Raw genomic sequence first — 27,017 nt, 5'->3', positions numbered from 1 at the left:
CGCTCTACCGTCCAGTCCAAGTGGTTGGACAGAGAGAGACAGAGAGACAGGGAGATAAACAGGTAGAGAGACAGACAGATAGAGAGACAGAGAGACAGATAGGGAGACAGTAGGACAGGCAGACAGCCTAATATCAAATATTGCTGCTTCACATTGTATTAAATTCTTTTTATATAAACCACGCATCCTCAATTCGCCTGAACCTCTCGACATTATGTCATCTTACATCACTACACAACACAGCGCTCCTGTCCGAACACCTTCCTGTTGTCTTCAACAGTTCCTGGTTCCATCTTCCTGTTGTCTTCAACAGTTCCTGGTTCCATCTTCCTGTTGTCTTCAACAGTTCCTGGTTCCATCTTCCTGTTGTCTTCAACAGTTCCTGGTTCCATCTTCCTGTTGTCTTCAACAGTTCCTGGTTCCATCTTCCTGTTGTCTTCAACAGTTCCTGGTTCCATCTTCCTGTTGTCTTCAACAGTTCTTAATAACGTTATTTTCTGTTTAACTGTCCATTTTACGGTCAAATGCTTTTCACCTTTTTTTTGGTACCATCATATGCTATTCGTCAGGTCTTGGTAACATCATATGCTGATCAACAGTTCTTGGTACCATCATATGTTGTTCAACAGTTCTTGGTACCATCATATGTTGTTCAACAGTTCTTGGTACCATCATATGTTGTTCAACAGTTCTTTGTACCATCATATGTTGTTCAACAGTTCTTGGTACCATCATATGCTGTTCAACAGTTCTTGGTACCATCATATACCGTTCAACAGTTCTTGGTACCATCATATGCTGTTCAACGGTTCTTGGTACCATCATATGCTGTTCAACAGTTCTTGGTACCATCATATGCTGTTCAACGGTTCTTGGTACCATCATATGCTGTTCAACAGTTCTTGGTACCATCATATGCTGTTCAACAGTTCTTGGTACCGTCACTTAGTCGCGCTATACAATTGTTGATAATTAATATCATGTTATCCCGTCTCAGGTGTACCTTCACTGGATAACTGTCATTGGGTGTTCCGTCTCTGTCATCTGTCTGCTGTTGACTCTCATCTGCTTGTCACTGGCTCTCACCTCAGCCAAGGTAACACAAATTTATTCACCACTTCTGCATAAAAAATTAAATGAAAGTAAAAATGTGTTATATAGAGATGTTGTATGAAAATTATATTAATGTTAAAACAGCTATATTATTTTAAACTAGCCTTTAAGGATCAAAATGTGTTTGAGGCTAACACTGTTGGCAGTGTGCTTTCATCCTGTTTTGCCCACCTAACTGCAAATTGAGAGGTCGCGCTTCAGCCCTCTTCTCCTCCTTATAACTTGGTTTACTGTGTCTGTTTTTATTAAAAATTTTCTCTTGAGTCTGTCTCTACAATCTCTCTGCTTAGCTAGTTTCATATCCTCGCATCTACTACGTTGCAAACTCTTTACCTAGTACTTACTACTTAAAGAATCTGATTTCCTTGGCACTTGCTGTTTAAAGCTTCCCCAAAGCTTGGCACTTTCTATTTAAAAGTTTCAAAGGCTTTTGCGTTTCTTCTGAAAGTTCAACAGGGCTTGGCACAAATTATGTAAGTTTCCCAGGGCCTAGCATTTACTATTTAAAGTTCCCCAAGGCTTGGTGCTTTCTATTAAAAGGGGCTTGTTACTTGATATTTAAACATCCCAAGGCATATAGCTATTATATGAAGGTCCCAAAGGTTTGATACATACTATTTAAAGATACTCAAGGCGTGGTACTAACTATTTAAATGTCCCAAGGCTTAGTATTTACTATTTAATAGCCCCATGGGTTTGCATTGTTCTACTGAGCTCCCTCTCTTATATCGTGTCGTAGCTAGAGGTCCCAGTGAAATCTTTCTGTTACCTCGTGTGACACATGGACCAGCTGTTTGTCACCCTCTGTGAGTTTGTGTGTCTCTCTCGTTGTTTGATGCTCAGTGTTGACCTCCTTTGGCTTCAATATCCCAGGGAATACTCCTGGGATATTGCTCGTTGGTGCTCTTTAATGCTCTGTGATATCCTCCTGTGGTTCTTGACTGTCCTCTTGGGGCACTGTTGTTTGGTGCTCTGTGGTATCCTCCTGTGGCTGACAGAAGCCCTTTGGTGGCACCGGTCCAAATTGCTGGCATACCAAACAAACAGTAAAATCAGCGAATAATCAGGAATTTCCATTCATGTCCATGTAAAGAGGTTTTCTTCAATTATTTTTGGCTTATTTACTATTTTTTTGCAATTTCGCATTTCTTTATTTCTTCTACTAATATTTTTTTATTGTATTATTATCTTAGGGTTTACTATCATTGCACAAAGTTGTACATTGGCTTTACTGAGATGTCGAGGACGTTGTAGAAAATTTTGTTACTTGATCTTTCTTTATCACTCCCTCTGTATTTCCACCTATGTCCCCTTGTGAGTGTACCACCCGTGTTAAATAATCCGCCCTTACCTACTCTGTCAATTTTCCTGAGAATTCTGTATGTGTGAAGATCATGTCTCCCGCGCTCTTCTATCTTCCAGCGACGTGAGATGCAATTCACGCGGCCTTTCCTTGTTACTCATGCCTCATACTTCTGGGTCTGGTCTTACCAGACCAAACATACAGATGAACTTTGCAACTTTTAACATTGCATACCGATGAACTTTCTCTAGCTTGCTTGACACTTGCTTATGCATGACAAGGTATGTATTCCATGCTTTGTCGTATATTCCAGGATTGGTCTTACATATGTGGAATACAAGGTTCGTAATGATTTCTAACACAAGTTTCTAAAGGTAGTTCTGATGTTAGCCTGATACGCTGCTGATCATATTCTTTTGATGTGGGCTTCAGGAGACAGGTTCGGCGTGATATCAATTCCAGATCTTCCTCGCTCACCGTTTCATTAAGAACTTCGTCTCCCATTCGTTATCCTGTGTCTGGCCTTCTGTCTCCGATGCTTAGTTTCATTACCTTATATTTACTTGAGTTGAACGTTAGTAGGCATTTGCTGGACCATTCCTGCAGTTTGTCTAGGTCATCTGTAGCCTTTTTATATCGTCATCGGTCTTAAGCCTCTTCATAATATTTGCATCATCAGCAAACATTGAGAGAAACGAATTTATTTCATCTGGGAGATCATTTACATATATCAGAAACAGCATAGGTCCGGGGACTGAACCCTGTGGAACTCGACTAATCACGTCTCTCATACCATCAATCAACTAATGCACAGATTCCTGAGCCTATTGGTCTCTATCATATCTACATTTGAAACTGTGAATGAAGTCTGCCTCTACCACATCACTTCCTAAGGAATTCCATTTGTCAACTACTCACACACTAAAACAAATCTTTCTAATGTCTCTATGGCTCATTTGGGCATTCAATTTCCACCTGTGTCCCCTAGTACTTTTGCTCCTTTTGGCACAAGTACATAAGTTTAAACTGTGGCACTACTCTATGTGAGGAATTTATGGGTAGAACGGCTGAGTGGACCGCTTGGGATTCGTATTCCTAAGGTTCCGGGTTCGATCCCCGGCGGAGGCGGAAACAAATGAGCAGAGTTTTTTTCACCCTGATGCACCTGTTCACCTAGCAGTAAATAGGTACCTGGGAGTTAAGCAGTTGCTATGGGCTGCTTCTTGGGGATGTGTAACAAAAACAAGGCCTGGTCAAGGACCGGGCCGCGAGGGCGCTAAGCCCCGAAATCATCTGAAGATAACTCAAGATAACCATATGTCTCCGGCATTGCCCAGGATCGAACCCCGGTCTCCAGGATTACGAGTCCTGAGTGCTGTCCACTCAACCACCAGGCGCCCTGTGTGGGTGTGTGAGTACTCACCTATTTGTACTCACCTACTTATTTCTGCAGGATCGAACATTGACTCGTGGATCCCGCCTAACGAGCCATCGGTTGTTTACAGCAATGACTCCGGTTCTATTTCCTTATCATACCTAGTTTTAAAATTAGGATTAGAATTTGCTTCCACAACCTGCTCCTTAAGAGCATTCCAATTTCCCACTACTCTCACGCTAAAAGAAAACTTCCTAACATCTCTGTGACTCATCTGAGATTCCAGCTTCCACCCATGTCCCATCGTTCTGTTACTATTCCGTGTGAATCTTTCGTCTGTGTCCACTCTGTCAATCCCCTTGAGTATTTTATAGGTTCCTATCAAATCTCCCCTCTCCCTTCTTTTTTCTAGTGTCGTAATGCTTAGTTCTTTCAGGCGCTCTTCATACCCCCATCCCTCGTAATGCTGGGACGAGTCTCGTTGCAAACTTCTGAACCTTTTCCAGTTTTCTTATGTGTTTCTTCAGGTGGGGACTCCATGATGGGGCGGCATACTCAAAGACTGGCCTGACGTAGGCAGTGTAGAGTGCCCTAAATGCCTCCTTACTTGGGTTTCTGAATGATGTTCTGACTTTTTCCAGTGTAGAGTACGCTGCTGTCGTTATCCTATTTATGTGTGCCTCTGGAGATTAGGTGTTACATCCACGCCCAGGTCTCTTTCTCGCGTCGTCACTGGTAGGCGGTTCCCCTCATTGTGTACTGTACCTTTGGTCTTCTATCACCTAGTTCTATTTCCATTACTTTTCATTTGCTCGTGTTGAACTCCAGTAGCCATTTCTCTGACCATCTCTGCAACCTGTTCAGGTCTTCTTGGATGATCCTGCAATTCTTATGTCACAACTCTTCTCATCAACTTTGCATCATCCACGAACATCGACATGTAGGACATGTAGGACTCCGGTAAACATGACGTTAACATATATTAGAAATAGAATGGGTCCCAGCACCGATCCTTGAGGTACTCCACTCGTTACTGTTCGCTAGTTCGACTTCTCGCCCCTTACCATAACTCTTTGAATCCTTCCTGTTAGGTAGTTCCTTATCCATGCTAGGGCCTTTCCTCCCATCCCCGCCTGCCGCCTCTCGAGTTTGAACAGCAGTCTCATGTGCGGTACTCTGTCAAAGGCGTTTTTGGCAGTCTAGAAATATGCAGTCCGCCCAACCTTCTCTGTCCTGTCTTATCCTCATTAATTTATAATAGAATTCCAAAAAGTTTGTTTGGCACGATTTCCCTTTCCAGAACCCATGTTGATGTTTGTTCACAAACCTAACGTTCTCCAGGTGTGCATCCAGTCGTAGCCTTATTATTCTTTCAAGTATTTTACAGGGGATGCTTGTCAGTGATACAGGTCTATAGTTAAGTGCCTCCTTCCTATCGCCTTTCTTTAAATTCGGTACAACATTTGCCCTCTTCCAGCAATTGGGCAATTCTCCCGACATAAGTGATTCATTAAAGGTCGTTGACAGAGGCACGCTGAGGGCCTGTGCTGCTTCTTTTAGTATCCACGATGATACTTTGTCTGGTCCAACTGCTTTAGTTGCATCCAGTGTTTTCAATTGTTTCATTACCTCCTCTGCTGTCACCTCTATTTCTGATATTCTTTCACCTAGGGTAATCTCTTCTAACAATGGGAGCTGCTCAGACTCGGTTGTGAACATTCCATGGAAACTGGCATTCAGTGCCTCGCAGATTTCCTTGTCACTTTCAGTATATGACCCCTCTGTCTTCCTTAGTCTTGTCACTTGGTCGTTCACCGACATTTTCTTCTCATATAGCTGAGTAGTAATTTAGGTGTCCTTTGTTTTGATCGCAATATCGTTCTCATAGTTCCTTTCCGATGTTAGTCTTATGTTAATGTAATCGTTCCTAACTCTGTTGCATCGGATCCTGTTGTCCTCTGTCCTTTGTCTTCTGTACTTCCTCCACTATTATTATAGTGGAGGATTATATTTCTCCTATTATATTATAGAGAGTTATTATATTCTCTCTTATTTTTTCACTTTACTGTTGATATAAATCTCTCTTCGGCCTCCTGGCATTTCCGTATGACTGGGTCCATCATATCTTGGACTGTTTTTCCTTTAATTTCTTCCTCCCACTGCACTTCTCCCAGATAGTCCCTTATCCCCCATGTAGTCCCCTTTCCTGTAGTCGACTCTCCTTTCCCAGACCTCTTGCCTCATGGTCACAAGTTTGAATTCCATCATGTAGTCAAAGACTAGGACACAATGGTCGCTGGGCCACTAGAGGTATTTCACGTTCCAAATTCTCGATGTCTTCTACGTTCTGGGTGAAAATAAGGTCTAATAGGCTCGGTGCATCTCCTCCTCTTTCCCTTGTGTCTTCCTTCACATGTTGTGTTAGGAAATTCCTGTCAATAACATCTACTAACTTTGCTCCCCACTTTTCGTTCCCTACATGGGGATTCCTTGATTCCCAACTTATCTCTCCATGATTAGGGCCCCCATGACCAGCAGCTTCGCTCTCATTCTGTGAGCTAATGTTGCTGCCTCTGCAGTTCATCTATTCATGCCTTGTTGTCATCATACTCCTGCCTGGATCTTCTACTGTTTGATGGGGGATTGTAGATTACCAAGATCACAATCTTCCTCCCACCTGCCGTCGAACTGCACAAGTTCCATGTATGGAGCTTGTGCTCTCATTGGTAACCCGATTTCCCAGGTCTTCAAACTTCTATTTCCGCTTTATTATGAATGCCACTTCCCCTCCCTGTGTCTGTGTCCTCTCTTTTCTTATCACCTGGTAGCCCTCTGGAAATATTGCATCCAAGATCATGTCATTTATTTTAGTTTCCACTATTGCAAATCTGTTAGGATCTGCCCCACTAACTCTTTCTTTTATCTCTTCTGCTTTATTAGATACCCCATCATCATTGGTGTATCAAACCTTGAGATTCTTCATGAAAAATCTGGTACCAGAGTTCGCCCTTTCTCTGGAGGTCTGGGGGGGATCTGGGGGGTGAATTGGTGCTGGGGGGATCCAAGGGGTGTCTGGGGGGTGAATGGGGTCTGGAGGGGTACTTGGAGGGCGAATGGGGGCTGGGCATCTAGGAAGGTCTGGGGTAGGGCCTGGGTAGATTGGTATGGAGTAGGAAGGGCATACTGAGTCTGAAGATTAGGGAGGGTCTGATAGACATAAGGGGGTTGAGAGGTCAAGAGTCAGATAGAGGTTGAGAGGTTGGGGAAAGGAGAAGGATAGAGGGGGTGGGGGGAAGAGGGGCAGATGGAACATGGATAGTGAGAGTGGGAGAGAGGTTGTATTAGTCAGGGGAAACTCAGAGGTTGGAAGGGGTGGGCAGATTCCCCCGTTCCCCTTGGGGGGTCCATGTGACCCCCTCACAAGGGTAAGGGGTCACATGGAAGGAGAGGGGCTGGGGAGAGGGCGAGGGCTGAGCAGATTTTGGGGGTTAAGGGATTTTTTTTATTATTATTATTATTTTCTACCACAGACGTGGCCACACATTTACAATGCTAACTAGCATATATACATTTTCTTGTGTCCTCCATGGACAGGGTTAGAGGTTGAGGGAATGAGGGCTGGGCAGGTTTTGGGGGTTGAGCGGATGAGGGCTGGGCGGGTTTTGGGGGGATGAGGGGGTCCTTGGAATGAGGGATGTATGTGGGATTTGAATGTAGATGGATTTGAATGCAATGGGTTCAGAAGAACCAGGGGAGGTGTTGGTGTTGGGAAGAAAGCTTACTCTCTATTAATTGATTGATATTTAATTAATAGATTAATTTAAATTAATCGAAGGACCACCCTATTTTGACTGAAAAGGGAAACAGATAAAGTTAAATGATAAGGACTGAAACACCAGTGCCTATGGATATGAAACTATTAAAAGTTATTCTTTAAACTTTTATGGGCTGTATAATATATTAATGTTTGAGAATAAACTTTCCGTCCTTCACAAAATTGGGGGTTAATACCAGATGTAATCTCCTCCCAGTACACTTCATCGAGGCTGGTTCTTCCTCGAATAAAAATTAGTAATTATACTAAATACTATCAAGAAACATTAGATATATTGATTAATGGTAAAAAGATTATATGTTGATTAACCAAGCAATTATTCTCATTTGACCTTTATGAGGCTAAGATATTACGTTAGATATCTCAAATCAAATAAACTAAATCTCTTCGACTGATCTAGAATTTTCTCAATCAAAGAAATAATAGAAAAGGTTTCAGCTGCTTAGCTGTAATAGTGAACGGAGAGGTAGAGGTGCAATGGCGTCATCTGCTACTTGCTGCAACATGTGAGTTCAAGCATGGCCTGGGAACATGAGGACCACGACCGCTTACAACACAAGCTGAAATTTCAACTGACTATACTAATTGTTTACACCTACTATCTAGTATCTTCACTATGACATAAAAGGAATAAATTTAATTCCTTATGGATGTACTTATTGTTTGTGGAGGTTGCGTAGCATAACGATGGACAGTGCACAGTACAAGGATATAAAGAGTACTCAATATAAACAATACTAAGGCACTTAACCTGCTGGTTGTCCACCGTAGCAATCCTAGATTGCTACTGGAGCAATTGCATGCTCCTACGCCGATTAAATGCAAGGGCCTAACGTAGTATTGATGGAAATCGACTCTCCCGGGACGCATGATGTGATTGTTGGCGTCTCTAGCGACAAAGCATGGCGAATAGCGGCGTCTCTCCAACCTCCCTCAACTCGTGTCCCGTATTCACAACAGAAATTACTAATCACGGATAATTCTTTTCCGTGTAATTACTGATGTAATGCATTAATGAGAACCGGGTTGCAATTATAGGGAATTAAATAATATCATTCTCGTTAAATGGTGTTAATCGAGAAATGGAGAGAAATTTTATTTTCTCCATAGCATTCGTACGTAACAGATAAAACTGCTACTTGATAATAATTTCAGTTAATAACTCTCGGTTTTGGATTATTGGGAGCTATATTATCCGTAGTTAATTATTGTATGGAATACTGATAATTTTAGAGAACCACATTCAATTCTCTAACATATTGGTAATAAATATGTTTAGATGGACATTATCTGACGCAATCCTGCCTCTCGATGTCGTGAGAATATTAGCAATAGGCTCAGATAAAGAAATATTAATTTATGTTAACACTACCGTTAGTGAAATTAATAACTACTGTAATTAGTATATAATAATGATGTATTATAATACAATGGTAGTGTGTTAGTGTTGAAAATTTCCAACATAACTCCGGGGGGGGGGGGGGGGAACTCGGGTCGCAGTTCAATGTTAAGTACTGACGTACCTATCTCAAAGTTAATATTAATGTTAGTATGTTAGTACGTTAGTACACACATAACGGATGTCCCGTAATTGTCAAGGACATACAAGACTTTAAGTCTTGTAAAGGAACTCATGTAAAATGTAAAACATGGAATTGTGAATCATTTAAAGTTAACTACTAAAGCCTACAATGTACTCAAAGACTGGTGTCGCGATGACGTGTAATGGTTATGTTACTAAGTCTTAAAGTTTTCTAAACTCATAGATGCTCTAGATGGAATAATGTTATAGTTGATAGCCTACACAAACAAATTAATGATTAAATCATACAGTTTAAGGTAACTGAGAATCTACTGTGAGGTGAATGTCTTGGGTCATTGTGACTTGTAACTGATTTGTTACATGACATCACAACACAGCATCATCATGATTACTCAAATTGGATGGTAAATTATTTGCTCTTAGTCAGAGCTATAATAGGCTTGTAGTTTCCGTTTGCATTGTTGAGCAGCTGCTCTAGTTGGGCGGGTGCTCGGTGGATCAGAATTGTTGTCCTCGGAAACTGTTAGTGAAGCTGGTTCTGTTAAACAATCTCGTTCTGCTAATCCGAGAGGTACCAACTTCTCTAAGGTTTTTAGGGTAGTGTTGCCTCGGCACAAAACCCGTACTACTCACAGGATGCCTTGGTGATCTGGGTGGATAGAGACAATTTTGCATATAGGCCATTCTGACCTGGGTCAGAATGTCAATCAACACTAGGTCTCCTGGTTTGAGCTGAACTTTATTATAGGGGCTCGAAGTTCCATAGTGGTACTCTCGAGTCCACACCTCATACCACCTTTCAATTACTCTCGAGAGATGTTGGTAACTTTCCACTAAATCACTCCTGGTTACATGGGAAGGGTCGACGGGATCCTCTTCTGCCAAAGGTATCAGAGGGCTCAGCAGGCCTCCATGAATTAAATGTGAGGGACTCAGGGGTTCTCTCTGTGAGAAGTCATCTGATAGGTAAGTTCATGGGCGATTGTTGACTCGCGTCTCAATTTCCACGACGAGTGTTTGGAGTTCAGAGAAACTAATTTTGACTCGCGTCTCAATTTCCACGACGAGTGTTTGGAGTTCAGAGAAACTAATTTTCTGTCGATGTAAGGTCTTCCTTAAACATTTCTTGACAGTCCCTATCATACGTTCGTAGAACCCACCTTGCCAGGGGGCTCTGGGAGCAATATATTTCCAGTGGCATTGTCGTCTCTGCATGACAGACTGCACTTCTGGATGATTCCATATCTCTCGTAGGCAGGCTTCTCCTGCCACAAAATTTGAACCATTATCAGATATCATTAGTTTGGGACAGGGTCTGCGAGCTGCAAATCTACGAAAAGCTTGGATGAAGGCTTTGGCTCTCATGTCAGAAGTCACTTCTAGATGTATGCCTCGTGTGGTTGCACACGTGAAGAGGCAAATATATGCTTTCACTGGTATCTTATCTGGAGTGCCAGTGAGAAGCAAGGCTCCTGTGTAATCGACACCAGTAGTCTCAAAAGGACGAAGATGGACTACTCTTTACTTAGGGAGTGGTGGAGGTCCTGGGTAAGGACACACTCGAGCGTCGTATCTTTTGCAGATTACACAGAACTTAATGATTGATTTGACAGTTTGACGACCTTGGGGAAGCCAATATTTCTGTCTCAAGTCGGTGAGAGTGTCCAACACTCCACCATGCAAAGTACCATATTGATGGTGATGTAAAACTAGAAGTTTTGTAATAATGTGGTGACGTGGTAGAAGGATCGGATTCTTTGTATCGAAATAAATTTCTGCATGAAGCAGACGTCCTCCACACCTTAATATATTATGAGTGTTGCTGTCATACCAGATACCTAGAGACTTGGTTAAATTATCTGGAAGATTTTCATATTCACTTCCACACGTCTCTTGTTGTGCACGTTTGATCCAGTAGAGGATAGGATTGGGAAACTTCTGCCTGATACCTCTCTTAGCAAGAAAGTCAAACACATGTGCTGTCACTCTTAATAACTTACTCAAGTTGGAATATTGTGAGGATTAATAGCTGAGATTCGATGAGGTTCTGGGTCTTTCAAGGGAGTAGTGATACTGGTCACTATGACTTGTGGTTTCTGTTCGGGCCACTGACCACTAACAAGTCATGAAGGTCCATTAAATCACATCGAAGACTTGATTAGCTGTTTTAATGTTAACCCTCTTGATAAGTAATCTGCAGGATTGTCCTTAGTGGGGACATGTCTGAATTTATATCCAGCAGATAATTCATGAATTTCCCTAACGCGATTACTAACGTAGGGAGTTTTGTTGTTGTTATTTCTTTCCCATTGTAAGACTGCCTCATTGTCTGACCACACTACAATTTCACCAAAGGGGATATTATTGAGTGTCTTGGTCAGGCAATGAGCCAATCATTCTCCCACTAGCAAAGCAGTTAACTCCATTTGAGGTAAAGATCTCTTCTTGATTGGAGCAACTCTTGCTTTAGATTTGAGTAAAAATGATTGTGCATTATTGACTCAGTAGGCTGCAGCGCCATATGCTTTGCCAGAGGCATCGCAAAAGACGTGCAAATTCGTGGGTAAGTTTTGTCCTGAAGCATTATGAGGAAATTTCAAAACACCTAATTGATTGAAATCCATAGCGAGTATTTGCCATTTATCTTGCAACTCAATTGGCAACGGATCATCCCATCCCATGTGTTTCTGCCAGCATTCCTGCATGAGGAGTTTGCCCCATATTAATATAGGACTAAGTAAGCACAAAGGGTCAAATGGTTGACTGACATAATTTAAGAGTAATTTTCTCAGGGTAAGGGATGTGTTATTGGTTTGTACTGACTTGACATTCATCTTCTCAGTAACTGTGTTCCATTCCACGCCCAGAACTTTTAATTGATTAGGCACTTGATAACCCGGAAATTCTTTCTCGATTATCTGGTTTAATGATTTATTGTTTGAGGCCCATGATTGTAGTGGCATATTGGCTCCTAACAACTCACGGTTAGCCTCATGGTAGATTTCTACAAATTTGGATTTGTCATTAGTAGTTCCCTGGAAATTATCGATATACAAGTTGTCGCTGATCTCCGTTTTATAAGGGCTATTTGACTTCTTCAAATGTGTATCTAATGTGGCTTGAAGTAGAAATGGTGAAGAAGTCGCACTGAATAGCACAGAGGCAAACCGGTAGGTTATGACATCACTGTCAGGATCCAGTGGGTCCTTAATCCAGAGAAATTTGGTGTAATTATGATCCTCCTCTTGGAAGCCTACTCTAAGGAAAGCTTTACTGATATCAGCCGTATAAGCGAAAATACCAGTGCGGAATCGTAATAATACATCATGTAGCCTTTGTGTCAGGCTAGGTCCCGTTTGGAGACATTCATTCAAGGACACGCTGTTTGTCTTCACTTTGGCACTACAGTTGAAGACAATACATATTGGCATTGTCAATGAATCTTTCACCACAGCGTGATGGGGTAAATAGTGACCTGTTTTTCGGTCATTATTATCAACAACTTCGATAAATTTACTATTGAGTTGTTGTTGAATTAATTGGTGATACATGTACAATTTATCTTGATTTTTCTTCAGCCGTATTAATTGAGACTGTAATTGAGAGGCTGCCATGAAATAATTAACTGGAAGTTGTGGATGATTCAACTTTTCATTGGCAGTCTCACCCAGTATTGTTTGTCTTTATAGACAACTGTGTCCAGATATTGCTGGTAAGTCCACGTATCATCAGGGCTTGGTTTATCAGGGACAATACCTAAAGTGTCTAAATCCCACAGACGATGTACAGGTGGATCAGACTCATTATCTTCAGATATTTCTCTGAAATGTAGGGGTGACTGTTCCAAGCCTAGTCACGCCACTATTGAATTGTTAGTTTGTTTGTGGGTTGACGCTGTTTTTTGTTGGAAAAGCACCAGTCCAGTAAACAATTTGCCTCCAGCATATGACAACAAATTAATTGCATGTTGTCTGGTGCATCCTGTTATCAATTTATAATAATAGTCAGCGCCTATTAGGATACCAACATCTGTGAGGCAGTCAGAATTTATCTTGTCATCTGCTAGCCTCATGCAGTTACGTTTGAGATATCTTGCAGTGCGAGCTAGTCCTGTGACCTGCAGGTCTGAAGGAAGTTTATCTACTACTACCGCTTGTATTGGACTAGTGGAAGATCCAAGTCTCACTAACACCTTGACTACTTGGTATTCCCGAGGTCCATTATTAGTCAAGAACCCAGAAATATTCAGTCTCACACTTTTGGCAGGTTTAAATTTCAACTGCTCGACTGATTGTTGTGTGATGAAGGTTTTCTGTGATCCTTGATCAAAGAAACCTCTAGTGTTAACTCTAGACTTCCTATCAATTAGTTTGAGTTGAGCTGTAGGTAGAGTAGTATTATTGCCTGACTCAGTAGCAAGGACATTTATATCTTGGTGTACCTTGCAATACTGTACTGTGGTAGAATTCATAGAATCCTCCCTAGGTGTCACAGATTGTGTAGAAGTTTTTCTACATAAGGCATAATGATGTACACCTTTGTTGCATCTACTGCACAACCGTAGCTGCACTACACATTTACTGGGATCATGAGAACTCATGCACTTGGTGCATCTGTGTAATTCTTGTAGCCGTTTAATTCTGGTATTAAAGTTAGGATAATCATTGCATTTGTAGGTGACATGTTCTTGATCACAGAACAGACACCTTCTCTCTCTGGCTGAGTTTGTCCTTTTAGCAGACACATCAGTTGTAGCATTAGAGGGAGATACAGAATAAATACCTACACTACTACTCCTTTTTTCACTGGATGGAGTAGTCCTAGGTTTGGATTTATTCAAAGTCGATTTGGGTTTGACTGAGTTGTCAAGGTTAGGTTGTTTAGACTCAGGTTTAATCTTATCATGAGTCTTCAACCTGTTAACCGTTATTCTCAGTCCCTCGAATATTTGCTCGAGAGTGAGAAACTAGGTTTTATAGTGTGAGCAAATTTCTGCTAAAATATTTTGAGGTAATTTTCTCTGTAAAAGTAACTTAATTGACCATTCTGTGGCTGGTACATCAACTTTAGTACCTAAGGCCTTCACTAGAAACTCTACTTCTAGCCTGAAGCTTTGAAGTGAGTCTGGTCGGTTACTTGGTGCATTCAGATCCAGTAACTGGTAATACAGGCTAGCTATACTCAACTCCTTGTTGCAATAGTTCAACTTTAGTAGTTTTATTGCTTCCTCATAATTATTCTCAGTGAGAGCTTGGTTATTTATGACCTTTTTAGCCTCCCCTTTGAGAAGACTAATCAGGTAAGAGAATTTAGAAACTCTGTCAAGAGAAGATTTGTTATGTATATGAACTTCAAATGAAGAGCAAAATGTGTCCTAATTTTCTTCATCCAGCCCTGCAAATGTAGGTAAGTCTAAAGTAGGTAGACGAACCTCAGGTAATTGATTACTGCATTGAGATATAGTATTATTTTCATTAGATTTATGTTGTTTTACTATATTGGATAGTACATCAAGCTTATCTTGAGTCTCGTCTTCATATTGAGTAATATCTGCTAGAATTTGATCTATTTCATCAGGATCAGTTTCAGTTGCATTCAGTAGGTCGAGATAAGACTGGATTGTAGATCTGACTTGATCAAATTTAAGATCAGTTACTCTCAATGATGTTTCTAGTTGATAGTAATCAATGGGAGTTGCTTTAGACAAAGTATCAGACTTATTAATTAGTCTGGTTAAATGACCTTAAAGGCCAATATAGATTCTCCTGAACTGTTCAGGAGTAGCCACGTTGGTTTTAAGTCCAAGTTTCACAGGACTTGAATAAGTATTACTAATGAAGCTGGGGTACTTGCTCATTAGTTGATAAGTAATATTGAATATAGCCTAAATTAATCTGGCTAAATTACACTCTACCTCACTCGAGGTCAAATGTACCTACCTAACAATAAGTAGCTAAGGATTTTGAGCATTGCTTGAATGTCACCATTAACTTTCTTCCGGCTAGCTCTTCTTTATCACCATTAGATGTAATAGTGATCATTCAGCAGCACTCAAAATTCATACACACAAATAATGGATACACAAATTAATTAATATGCATATACTCTAATCAGAGTTACAATAAAGTTTGAATCCCACCCTTGGTAGGGTCAGCACAAGAATGAGTAATGTATGCACTACTAGCTAGTCCAAGGCTAGTTGTAAGAATTTCTACCTAAGAAACTACTAATTTATTTAGTCTGCACTTGTGCAAAACTCAGCACAATCACAGCCTAAATTCCTACCTAATTAAGGTTGGCATAGATTAATTTATGGTGCAATATTGTGAATATATAGTTGTGCACTGTGTTTTTGGGTTTTTTAAATTTTATAGTTTATATAAATGTGCACATGCACACACAGGTGAAAATACAAATATGTACAATTAATTTTGGCTTGCTAGCCACAGCCTTTTATGGTGGTTGATTGTGTTGACCAACTTGTCAACTACATGTGACCTAGACTCACCTGATAGGTGTACACCATCTCTTGCCAGGTTTTGCCTGTATGGTCTGGCTGTAAATTGAATGTAAGTTATTAGCTGTTGTTCCTGGTGACCTGAAGATTCTTACCTCAGTGCGAGGTATAGGTCTGAGTGTTGTGGGTAATTGACTGTGTCCCACTAGTGCTACTTTATACATGAGGTATAAGCAGCAAATAAATTGGTATGTATTAGGCTAGCCTGGGTGGTACTTTGCCGGTAGGCACAATTAATAAAATGTGGTTAGCCTAGATTAATACACGCAGTAATTAGTTATGATTATGGTATTAATTGTAATACATCCGGTTCGAAGGACCATATTTTTGTGTTGGGAAGAAAGCTTACTCTCTGTTAATTGATTGATATTTAATTAATAGATTAATTTAAATTAATCGAAGGACCACCCTATTTTGACTGAAAAGGGAAACAGATAAAGTTAAATGATAAGGACTGAAACACCAGTGCCTATGGACAGGAAACTATCAAAAATTATTCTTTAAACTTTTATGGGCTGTATAATATATTAATGTTCGAGAATTAACTTTCCGTCCTTCACAAAATTGGGGGTTAATACCAGAAGTAATCTACTCCCAGTACGCTTCATTGAGGCTGGTTCTTCCTCGAATAAAAATTAGTAATTCTATTAAATACTATTAAGTAACATTAGATAAATTGATTAATGGTAAAAAGATTGTATGTTGATTAACCAAGCAATTATTCTCATTTGACCTTGATGAGGCTAACATATTACGTTAGATATCTCAGATCAAATAAACTAAATCTCTTCGACTGATCTAGAATTTTCTCAATCAAAGAATTAATAGAAAAGGTTTCAGCTGCTTAGCTGTAATAGTGAACAGAGAGGTAGAGGTGCAATGGTGTCGTCTGCTACTTGCTGCCACATGTGAGTTCAAGCATAACGTGGGAACATGAGGACCATGACCGCTTACAACATGAGCTGAAATTTCAACTGAATATACTATTTGTTTACACCTACTATCCAGCATCCTCACTATGCCATAAAAGGAATAAATTTAATTCCTTATGGACGTACTTATTGTTTGGGAAGGTCGCGTAGCATAACTATGGACAGTTCACAGTACAAGGATATAAAGAGTACTCAATATAAACAATACTAAGGCACTTAACATGCTGGTTGTCCACCGAAGCAATCCTAGATTGCTACTGGAGCAATTGCACGCTCCTACACCGATTAAATGCAAGGGCCTAACGTAGTATTGATGGAAATTGACTCTCCTGGGACGCACGATGTGATTGTTGGCGTCTCTAGCAACGAAGCATGGCGAATAGCAGCACCTCTCCGCCCTCCCTCAACTTGTCTCCTGTATTCACAACAGAAATTACTAATCACGGATAATTCTTTTCCGTGTAATTACTGATGTAATGCGTTAATGAGAACCGGGTTGCAATTATAGGGAATTAAATAATATCATATTCTCGTAAAATGGTGTTAATCGAGAAATGGAGAGAAATTTTATTTCCTCCATAGCATTCGTACGTAACAGATAAAACTGGTACTTGATAATAATTTCAGTTAATAACTCTCGATTTTGGATTATTGGGAGCAATATTATCCGTAGTTAATTATTGTACGGAATACTGATAATTTTAGAGAACCACATTCAATTCTCTAACATATTGGTAATAAATATGTTTAGATGGACATTATCTTACGCAATCCTGCCTCTCGATGTCGTGAGAATATTAGCAATAGGCTGAGATAAAGAAATATTAATTTATGTTAACACTACCGTTAGTGAAATTAATAACTACTGTAATTAGTATATAATAATGATGTATTATAATACAATGGTAGTGTGTTAGTGTTGGTAATTACCAACAGTTGGGGAGATAAGTAGGGACAGGGTGGGCTGATTTGGGGAGGGTGTGTCCTGGGAAGCAGGTGTGGGCTCGTTAGCACAGGGTGGGTTAGCACTGGGGTGGGTAACTACGCCTGAATGGGAAGAGGTGTTTCGTGGAGGTCGGCTTACCCTGTGGGCTATTTGTTTATCTTTTGTCATGTATTTGTCAATGTACACGTTGTCATAGTTTTCACTACCTCTGAGTAAGTGTTTGTGTTGCAGTATGTAATCCACTGCCTCTTCGTTAGTGAACTGTACCAGGACAGGTCGTTCCTTGTTACAGTTATAAGCCCCAATGCGGCGGTGGATTCCCACCTCATTCCTTACCTTCTCGGCTCTGATATCTCTCAAGATCCCCTGTAACCCAAAATCTTCAATATCCATCCTGTCCTGCTTCGATGATGCCTTTGCTTCAAGTAATCCATGGATTATGATTGACCTCCTTCGCAGTGAAGGGTCATATTGGTCGCCTCCCCCCCCTCTGGCTGACCCCACCCCTCCCACACTCACAACTCTCCCTTGCCTTGCCATGCTTCCCTCATTCCTACCAAATTCAGTTGTCAGCCTAGTTATTTCACTTGCCCATTCTGCCCTGTTCTTTCTGATTTCTTCTTGAATATAGTCCATAAACTCACGTTTTTGTCTCTGAACCTCGTTCTGTATCTTATTAAAGATTTCACTTTTAATCCCCAAAGTTCTCAATCATCTTCTCCACAAACCTATCCCCTTCTTCAATCATAATACTGCTGGACCTAGACGCCCTTCCTGACCTGGTCATTGCTATAACCATCCTTACTCACAGGGGTTCCAAGTACCTTACCGACCTGCTAACACTATAGGTGAGTGAGTCTCCAAGCGTCTCCCCACGTGGTGTAGTAAGGGTTGCCGCTGGGGTGAGGTCACCGTAGGTCACAGATTGAGGCTATGAGGTCTCACATTCAGTGTAAGGTCTGCCCCACTCTTTCCACTACCACAATGCGTTCAACAACTATTTTAAATTACGCTATCTCTACTGTTTTTCTTCACTACCATATGGTTTTAGTCAAAATCCAAGTTTTTTCATCCACTCATATACACTTTTTCACTTCGAAGTAGCCAGATTATCCCTCCCACTCCCCTAGTGACCCAAGAGCTCCCAACGCAACGTCCATCTAACGTGACGGTCACAACACAACTCGGTGTGTGTTGTGTGTGTGTTTGTACTCACCTAGTTGTAGTCACCTAGTTATGTTTGCGGGGGGTTGAGCTCTGGCTCTTTGGTCCCGCCTCTCAACCGTCAATCAACAGGTGTACAGATTCCTGAGCCTATTGGGCTCTATCATATCTACACTTGAATCTGTGTATGGAGTCCTCCTCCACCACATCACTTCCTAATGCATTCCATTTGTCAACCACTCTGACACTAAAAAGGTTCTTTCTAATATCTTTGTGGCTCATTTGGGCACTCAGTTTCCACCTTTGTCCCCTTGTGCGTGTGCCCCTTGTGTTAAATAGCCTGTCTTTATCTACCCTATCAATTCCCTTTAGAATCTTGAATGTGGTGATCATGTCCCCCCTAACTCTTCTGTCTCCAGCAAAGCGAGGATTAATTCCCGTAGTCTCTCCTCGTAACTCATACCTCTCAGCTCGGGGACTAGTCTGGTGGCAAACCTTAGAACCTTTTCCAGCTTAGTCTTATCCTTGACTAGATATGGACTCCATGCTGGGGCTGCAAACTCCAGGATTGGCCTGACATATGTGGTATACAAAGTTCTGAATTATTCTTTACACAAGTTTCTGAATGCCGTTCGTATGTTGGCCAGCCTGGCAAATGCCACTGATGTCATCCTCTTGATATGTGGTGCAGGAGACAGGTCTGGCGTGATATCAACCCCCAAGTCTTTTTTCTTTCTCTGACTCCTGAAGAATTTCCTCTCCCAGATGATATCTTGTATCTGGCCTCCTGCTCCCTACACATATCTTCATTACATTACATTTGGTTGGGTTAAACTCTAACAACTATTTGTTCGACCATTCCTTCAGCTTGTCTAGGTCTTCTTGAAGCCTCAAACAGTCCTCTTCTGTTTTAATCCTTCTCATAATTTTGGCATCTTCCGCAAACATTGAGAGAAATGAAACGATACCCTCCGGGAGATCATTTACATATATCAGAAACAAGATAGGACCGAGTACAGAGCCCTGTGGGACTCCACTGGTGACTTCACGCTAATCGGAGGTCTCACCCCTCACTGTAACTCTCTGCTTCCTATTGCTTAGGTACTCCCTTATCCACTGGAACGCTCTACCAGTTACTCCTGCCTGTTTCTCCAGCTTATGCGTCAACCTTTTTTGGGGACTGTGTCGACAGTCCAAAAAAATGCAGTCCGCCCACCCTTCTCTTTCTTGTTTAATCTTTGTCACCTGATCGCAGAATTCTATCAAGCCTGTAAGGCAAGAATTAACCCTCCCTGAACCCATGTTGATGGGATGTCACGAAGTCTCTTCTCTCCAGTTGTGTTACTAGGTTTTTTCTCACAATCTTCTCCATCACCTTGCATGGTATACAAGCAAACGACACTGGCCTGTAGTTCAGTGCCTCTTGTCTGTCACCCTTTTTGTATATTGGTACATTAGCAGTCTTCCATATTTCTGGTAGGTCTTCCGTTTCCAGTGACTTACTATACACTACGGAGAGTAGCAAGCAAAGTACTCCTGCACACTCTTTCAATACGCATGGTGAGATTCCGTCCGGCCCAACAGCTTTTCTCACGTCCAGCTCCAATAGGCGCTTCTTGACCTCATCTCTTGTATTTTCGAACCTATCGAAGGTCACCTGGTTTGCTGCCACTTCTTCTAGCGCCGTGACATCTCCCTGTTCTATGGTAAAGACCTCCTGGAACCTTTTGTTGAGTTCTTCACACACCTCTTTGTCATTCTCTGTGTACCTGTCCTCGCCCACCCTAAGTTTCATCACCTGTTCCTTCACTGTTGTCTTCCTCCTGATGTGACTGTGTAGTAGCTTTGGTTCGGTCTTGGCTTTATTAGCTATATCATTTTCATACCTTTTCTCAGTTGCTCTTCTCACACTGACATACCCGTTCCTGGTTCTCTGGTATCTCTCTGTACTTTCTGGTGTTCTGTTATTACGGAAGTTCCTCCATGCCCTTTTGTTCAGCTCCTTTGCTTTCATACATTCCCTATTAAACCACGGATTCTTCCTTTGCTTCCTTTGTTTTTTTCCTGTCGGGCTGGGACAAACCTGTTTACAGCCTCCTGACATTTTTGGGTGACATAGTCCATCATGTCTTGTACGGACTTGGTTCCGAGTTCTTTGTCCCAATGTATATCCCATACGAATTTATTCATTTCCTCATAGTTTCCCTTTCGGTACGCCAGCCCTTTGGTTCCCAGTTCTTTTTTGGGGGTGATAATTCCCAGCTCAACCAGGTACTCAAAGCTCAATACACTATGACCACTCATTCCCAATGGGGCTTCTAACTTAAATTCCCTTATGTCCGACTCATATAGGGTAAATATCAGATCAAGCAAGGCTGGTTCATCCCCTCCTCTCATTCTTGTCGGTCCCTTGACGTGTTGACTTAGAAAGTTTCTTGTTGCCACATCCAGCAGCTTAGCTCTCCATGTGTCTGGGCCTCCATGTAGGTCTCTGTTCCCCCAATCTATCTTTCCATGGTTGAAGTCTCCCATGATTAGAAGTCTAGATCCGTTCCTGCTAGCCACAGAAGCTGCTCTCTCTATTATATTGATGGTGGCCAAGTTGTTTCTATCATATTCCTGTCTGGGTCTTCTGTCATTCGGTGGGGGGTTATATATGACTACTATTATAATTTTCTGTCCTCCAGTTGCTATGGTGCCTGATATGTAGTCACTGAAACCTTAACAGTTCTGAATTACCATCTCTTCGAAACTCCAACCTTCTCTTAGTAGCAAAGCTACACCACCTCCTCTCCCTTCTCTCTTTCCTCACTACATAGTAGCCCTGTGGAAACACTGCTTTTGTTATGATTGTGTGTGTGTGTGTGTGTGTGTATGTGTGTGTGTGTGTGTGTGTACTCACCTAGTTGTACTCACCTAGTTGTGTTTGCGGGGGTTGAGCTCTGGCTCTTTGGTCCCGCCTCTCAACCGTCAATCAACAGGTGTACAGATTCCTGAGCCTATCGGGCTCTGTCATATCTACACTTGAAATTGTGTATGGAGTGAGCCTCCACCACATCACCCCCTAATGCATTCCATTTGTCAACCACTCTGACACTAAAAAAGTTCTTTCTAATATCTCTGTGGCTCATTTGGGCACTCAGTTTCCACCTGTGTCCCCTTGTGCGTGTTCCCCTTGTGTTAAATAGACTGTCTTTATCTACCCTATCAATCCCCTTCAGAATCTTGAATGTGGTGATCATGTCCCCCCTAACTCTTCTGTCTTCCAGCGAAGTGAGGTTTAATTCCCGTAGTGTCTACTCGTAGCTCATACCTCTCAGCTCGGGTACTAGTCTGGTGGCAAACCTTTGAACCTTTTCCAGTTTAGTCTTATCATTGACTAGATATGGACTCCATGCTGGGGCTGCATACTCCAGGATTGGCCTGACATATGTGGTATACAAAGTTCTGAATGATTCTTTACACAAGTTTCTGAATGCCGTTCGTATGTTGGCCAGCCTGGCATATGCCGCTGATGTTATCCGCTTGATATGTGCTGCAGGAGACAGGTCTGGCGTGATATCAACCCCCAAGTCTTTTTCCTTCTCTGACTCCTGAAGAATTTCCTCTCCCAGATGATACCTTGTATCTGGCCTCCTGCTCCCTACACCTATCTTCATTACATTACATTTGGTTGGGTTAAACTCTAACAACCATTTGTTCGACCATTCCTTCAGCTTGTCTAGGTCTTCTTGAAGCCTCAAACAGTCCTCTTCTGTTTTAATCCTTCTCATAATTTTAGCATCGTCCGCAAACATTGAGAGAAATGAATCGATACCCTCCGGGAGATCATTTACATATATCAGAAACAAGATAGGACCGAGTACAGAGCCCTGTGGGACTCCACTGGTGACTTCACGCCAATCGGAGGTCTCACCCCTCACCGTAACTCTCTGCTTCCTATTGCTTAGATACTCCCTTATCCACTGGAGCACCTTACCAGCTACACCTGCCTGTCTCTCCAGCTTATGTACCAGCCTCTTATGCGGTACTGTGTCAAAGGCTTTCCGACAATCCAAGAAAATGCAGTCCGCCCAGCCCTCTCTTTCTTGCTTAATCTGTGTCACCTGATCGTAGAATTCTATCAAGCCTGTAAGGCAAGATTTACCCTCCCTGAATCCATGTTGGCCTGTGTGTGTGTGTGTGTGTGTGTGTGTGTGTGTGTGTGTGTGTGTGTGTGTGTGTGTGTGTGTGTGTGTGTGTGTGTGTGTGTGTGTGTGTGTACTCACCTAGTTGTGTCTGCAGGATCGAGCATTGACTCTTGGATCCCGCCTATCGAGCATCGGTTGTTTACAGTAATGACTCCTGTCCCATTTCCCTATCATACCTGGTTTTAAAATTATGAATAGTATTTGCTTCCACAACCTGTTCCTGAAGTGCATTCCATCTCCCCACTACTCTCACGCTAAAAGAAAACTTCCTAACATCTCTGTGACTCATCTGAGTTTCAAGCTTCCATCCATGTCCTCTCGTTCTGTTACTATTCCGTGTGAACATTTCGTCTATGTCCACTCTGTCAATCCCTCTGAGTATCTTATACGTTCCTATCATGTCCCCCCTCTCCCTTCTTCTTTCTAGTGTCGTAAGGCACAGTTCCCTCAGGCGCTCCTCATACCCCATCCCTCGTAGCTCTGGGACGAGTCTCGTTGCAAACCTCTGAACCTTTTCCAGTTTCATTATATGCTTCTTCAGATGGGGACTCCATGATGAGGCGGCATACTCAAAGACTGGCCTTACGTAGGCAGTGTAAAGCACCCTAAATGCCTCCTTACTTAGGTTTCTGAATGATGTTCTAACTTTTGCCAGTGTAGAGTACGCTGCTGTCGTTATCCTATTAATATGTGCCTCAGGAGATAGATTAGGTGTTACGTCCACCCCCAGGTCTCTTTCACGCGTCATTACAGGTAGGCTGTTCCCCTTCATTGTGTACTGTCCCTTTGGTCTCCTATCTCCTAGTCCCATTTCCATAACTTTACATTTGCTCATGTTGAATTCTAGTAGCCATTTCTCTGACCATCTCTGCAATCTGTTCAGGTCCTCTTGGAGGATCCTGCAATCCTCATCTGTCACAACTCTTCTCATCAACTTTGCATCATCCGCAAACATCGACATGTAGGACTCTACGCCTGTAAACATGTCGTTAACATATACAAGAAATAGAATTGGTCCCAGCACCGATCCTTGTGGTACTCCACTTGTTACTGTTCGCCAGTCTGACTTCTCGCCCCTTACCGTAACTCTTTGGCTCCTTCCTGTTAGGTAGTTCCTTATCCATGCTAGGACCTTTCCCCCCACCCCCGCCTGCCTCTCGAGCTTGAACAGCAGTCTCATGTGCGGTACTGTATCAAAGGCTTTTTGGCAGTCCAGAAATATGCAGTCTGCCCAACCGTCTCTGTCCTGTCTTATCCTCGTTATTTTATCATAGAATTCCAGAAGGTTTGTTAGGCACGATTTCCCTGTCCAGAACCCATGTTGATGTTTGTTCACAAACCTAATGTTCTCCAGGTGTGCAACCAGTCGTAGCCTAATTATTCTTTCCAGTATTTTACAGGGGATGCTTGTCAGTGATACAGGTCTATAGTTAAGTGCCTCCTCCCTATCACCTTTCTTGAAGATCGGCACGACATTTGCCTTCTTCCAGCAACTGGGCAATTCTCCTGACATAAGTGACTCATTAATGATCATTGCCAGAGGCACGCTGAGGGCCTGTGCTGCTTCTTTTAGTATCCACGGTGATACTTTGTCTGGTCCAACTGCTTTAGTTGCATCTAGAGTTGTCAACTGTTTCATTACCTCCTCTGCTGTCACCTCTATATCTGATAGTCTTTCACCTAGGGTAACCCCTTCCAACAATGGGAGCTGCTCAGGCTCGGTAGTGAACACTCCATGGAAACTGGCATTCAGTGCCTCGCATATTTCCTTGTCACTTTCAGTATATGCCCCCTCTGTCTTCCTTAGTCTTGTCACTTGGTCGTTCACCGACATTTTTCTTCTTATATGACTATGTAGTAACTTAGGTTGTTTTTTCGCTTCGATTGCAATATCGTTCTCATAGTCCCTTTCCGATGTTCGTCTTATGTTAATGTAATCGTTCCTAGCTCTGTTGTATCTGCTTCTGTTGTCCTCTGTTCTTTGTCTTCTGTACTTCCTCCACTCCCGCCTGCTGGCCATTTTTGCTTCCTGACACTGTCTATTAAACCATGGGTTATTATATTCCTACTTATTTTTTCCCTTTACCGTTGGTATAAATCTCTCTTCGGCCTCCTGGCATTTCTGTATGACTAGGTCCATCATATCTTGGACTGTTTTTCCTCTAATTTCTTCCGTGTGTGTGTCTTCCTTTCTGTGTGTGTGTGTGTGTGTGTGTGTGTGTAAATTGCTGGGCTCAGCAGCACATTCCCTTAAAACCTAGGAAGATACCTCACCTGGTGTCACTGCTTTCTTTCTGTTTAGACCCCCTTGATGAGGGTGTGGATAAAAAAAATATATTCTCACGTCTGCTGTGTCTTGAAGTATGCTGTGTCCTATGTGTTCGTCTTGATAAGATCAAAGTCTTCACCTTTACAAACACCACGAATGCCATTACCGCTTGATACTGAGAGCTTAAGACAGATCATTCTCCCATTCCCAAAGTTTTATTCATCTGTCCGTTTCGTTCTGGTATACTTACTTCAAACTTGTTTGAATCGCTGCCACAATTCGAGTGTTTGTCATTTCCTGTTACAATTTCTAGGTAGTAATTTTCTTAGTAGTTTTGCAGGATGCCATGTTAAATCCACATTTCATATCTTGTCTCTCTCGTTTCTTTAGTACATACAACTGATTTATCTCTGCCACATTTACCACTGCCACACTCTCTACCCTTCAGTCATCCACTGTTACTCTCTCCCCTCGTGTCATCTACTGTCACTCTCTCCCTTCGTGTCATCCATTGTCACACTCTACCTTCCTCTGCCACAGTGTCAGACACTACCTTCCTCTGCCACAGTGTCACACTCTACCTTCCTCTGCCACAGTGTCACACTCTACCTTCCTCTGCCACAGTGTCACACTCTACCTTCTTCTGCCACAGTGTCAGACACTACCTTCCTCTGCCACAGTGTCACACTCTACCTTCCTCTGCCACAGTGTCAGACACTACCTTCCTCTGTCACAGTGTCACACTTTATCTTCCTCTGCCACAGTGTCACACTTTACCTTCCTCTGCCACAGTGTCACACACTACCTTCCTCTGCCACAGTGTCACACACTACCTTCCTCTGCCACAGTGTCACACACTACCTTCCTCTGTCACAGTGTCACACACTACCTTCCTCTACCACAGTGTCACACTCTACCTTCCTCTGCCACAGTGTCACACTCTACCTTCCTCTGTCACAGTGTCACACTCTACCTTCCTCTGCCACAGTGTCACACTCTACCTTCTTCTGTCACAGTGTCACACTCTACCTTCCTCTGCCACAGTGACACACTCTACCTTCCTCTGTCAGAGTGTCACACTCTACCTTCCTCTGCCACAGTGTCACACTCTACCTTCCTCTGCCACAGTGTCACACTCTACCTTCCTCTGCCACAGTGTCACACTCTACCTTCCTCTGCCACAGTGTCACACTCTACCTTCCTCTGTCACAGTGTCACACTCTACCTTCCTCTGCCACAGTGTCACACTCTACCTTCCTCTGTGTTAGTGTCACACTTAACAACGCATGGTATTATCACAGTAAATATGATCTCTCTTCCAAAAAACAGTTTAATAATCAGAAATATTTCTTTTTTTATCCATGTGGAGGCGAGGTTTAGTTCTTATGGGTTATCGTCAACTCTCACTCTCGTCGCCTGGCTAAGAAGCTCATGTAAAAAGGTTTCATCGGTCGAATTTTGGAATTGAACGGTACATCTGTCCTCTATATTTGCTTCCTATATATATCCAGGTTGATTATGTAATTCAAGTCACATATGATAAGTGATTTAGTTGTGTCCTTATTTGACTTTTTGACTGTAAACAAAATGTGGTAGTCAACAAGGAAGGGATTAGACAATGTCAATTGTCTTGCCTTTTTTCAAATTCCGTCTGTTTTTACCAATTTTTCTTAATAAATGAGCAACCAGCTAAATGGGCGCCCCAAACATACGCCAATATACATGCTTTACATCATTAGGTAAGACTTTTGGGCTTAGGTAAGAGCTCCGGAGATCGAGGCTTCCATCATTGTGGTGTAAGGAAGCCTCCGTGCGTTTTTATTTTGTTTT

The 27,017-nt window shown here is 42.1% G+C and overlaps 1 protein-coding gene across 1 annotated transcript in view; it reads left to right on the top strand.

Annotated features, from left to right (window-relative positions):
- Positions 1 to 27,017, top strand: part of LOC123759180 (adhesion G protein-coupled receptor L2) — a 356,308-nt gene that overhangs the window by 233,483 nt on the left and 95,808 nt on the right. The window contains exon 16 of the mRNA XM_069325190.1: positions 998 to 1,096. Within this exon, the coding sequence (XP_069181291.1) occupies positions 998 to 1,096 (99 nt within the window). The remainder of the gene's footprint in view (positions 1 to 997; positions 1,097 to 27,017) is intronic.

The sequence above is a fragment of the Procambarus clarkii genome, chromosome 15, assembly GCF_040958095.1.
Source record: "Procambarus clarkii isolate CNS0578487 chromosome 15, FALCON_Pclarkii_2.0, whole genome shotgun sequence".
In the NCBI taxonomy this organism is placed as follows: Eukaryota; Metazoa; Arthropoda; class Malacostraca; order Decapoda; family Cambaridae; genus Procambarus; species Procambarus clarkii.
Note: the sequence above shows the minus strand (reverse complement) of the source record. Positions and strands in the feature narration are given on the sequence as shown.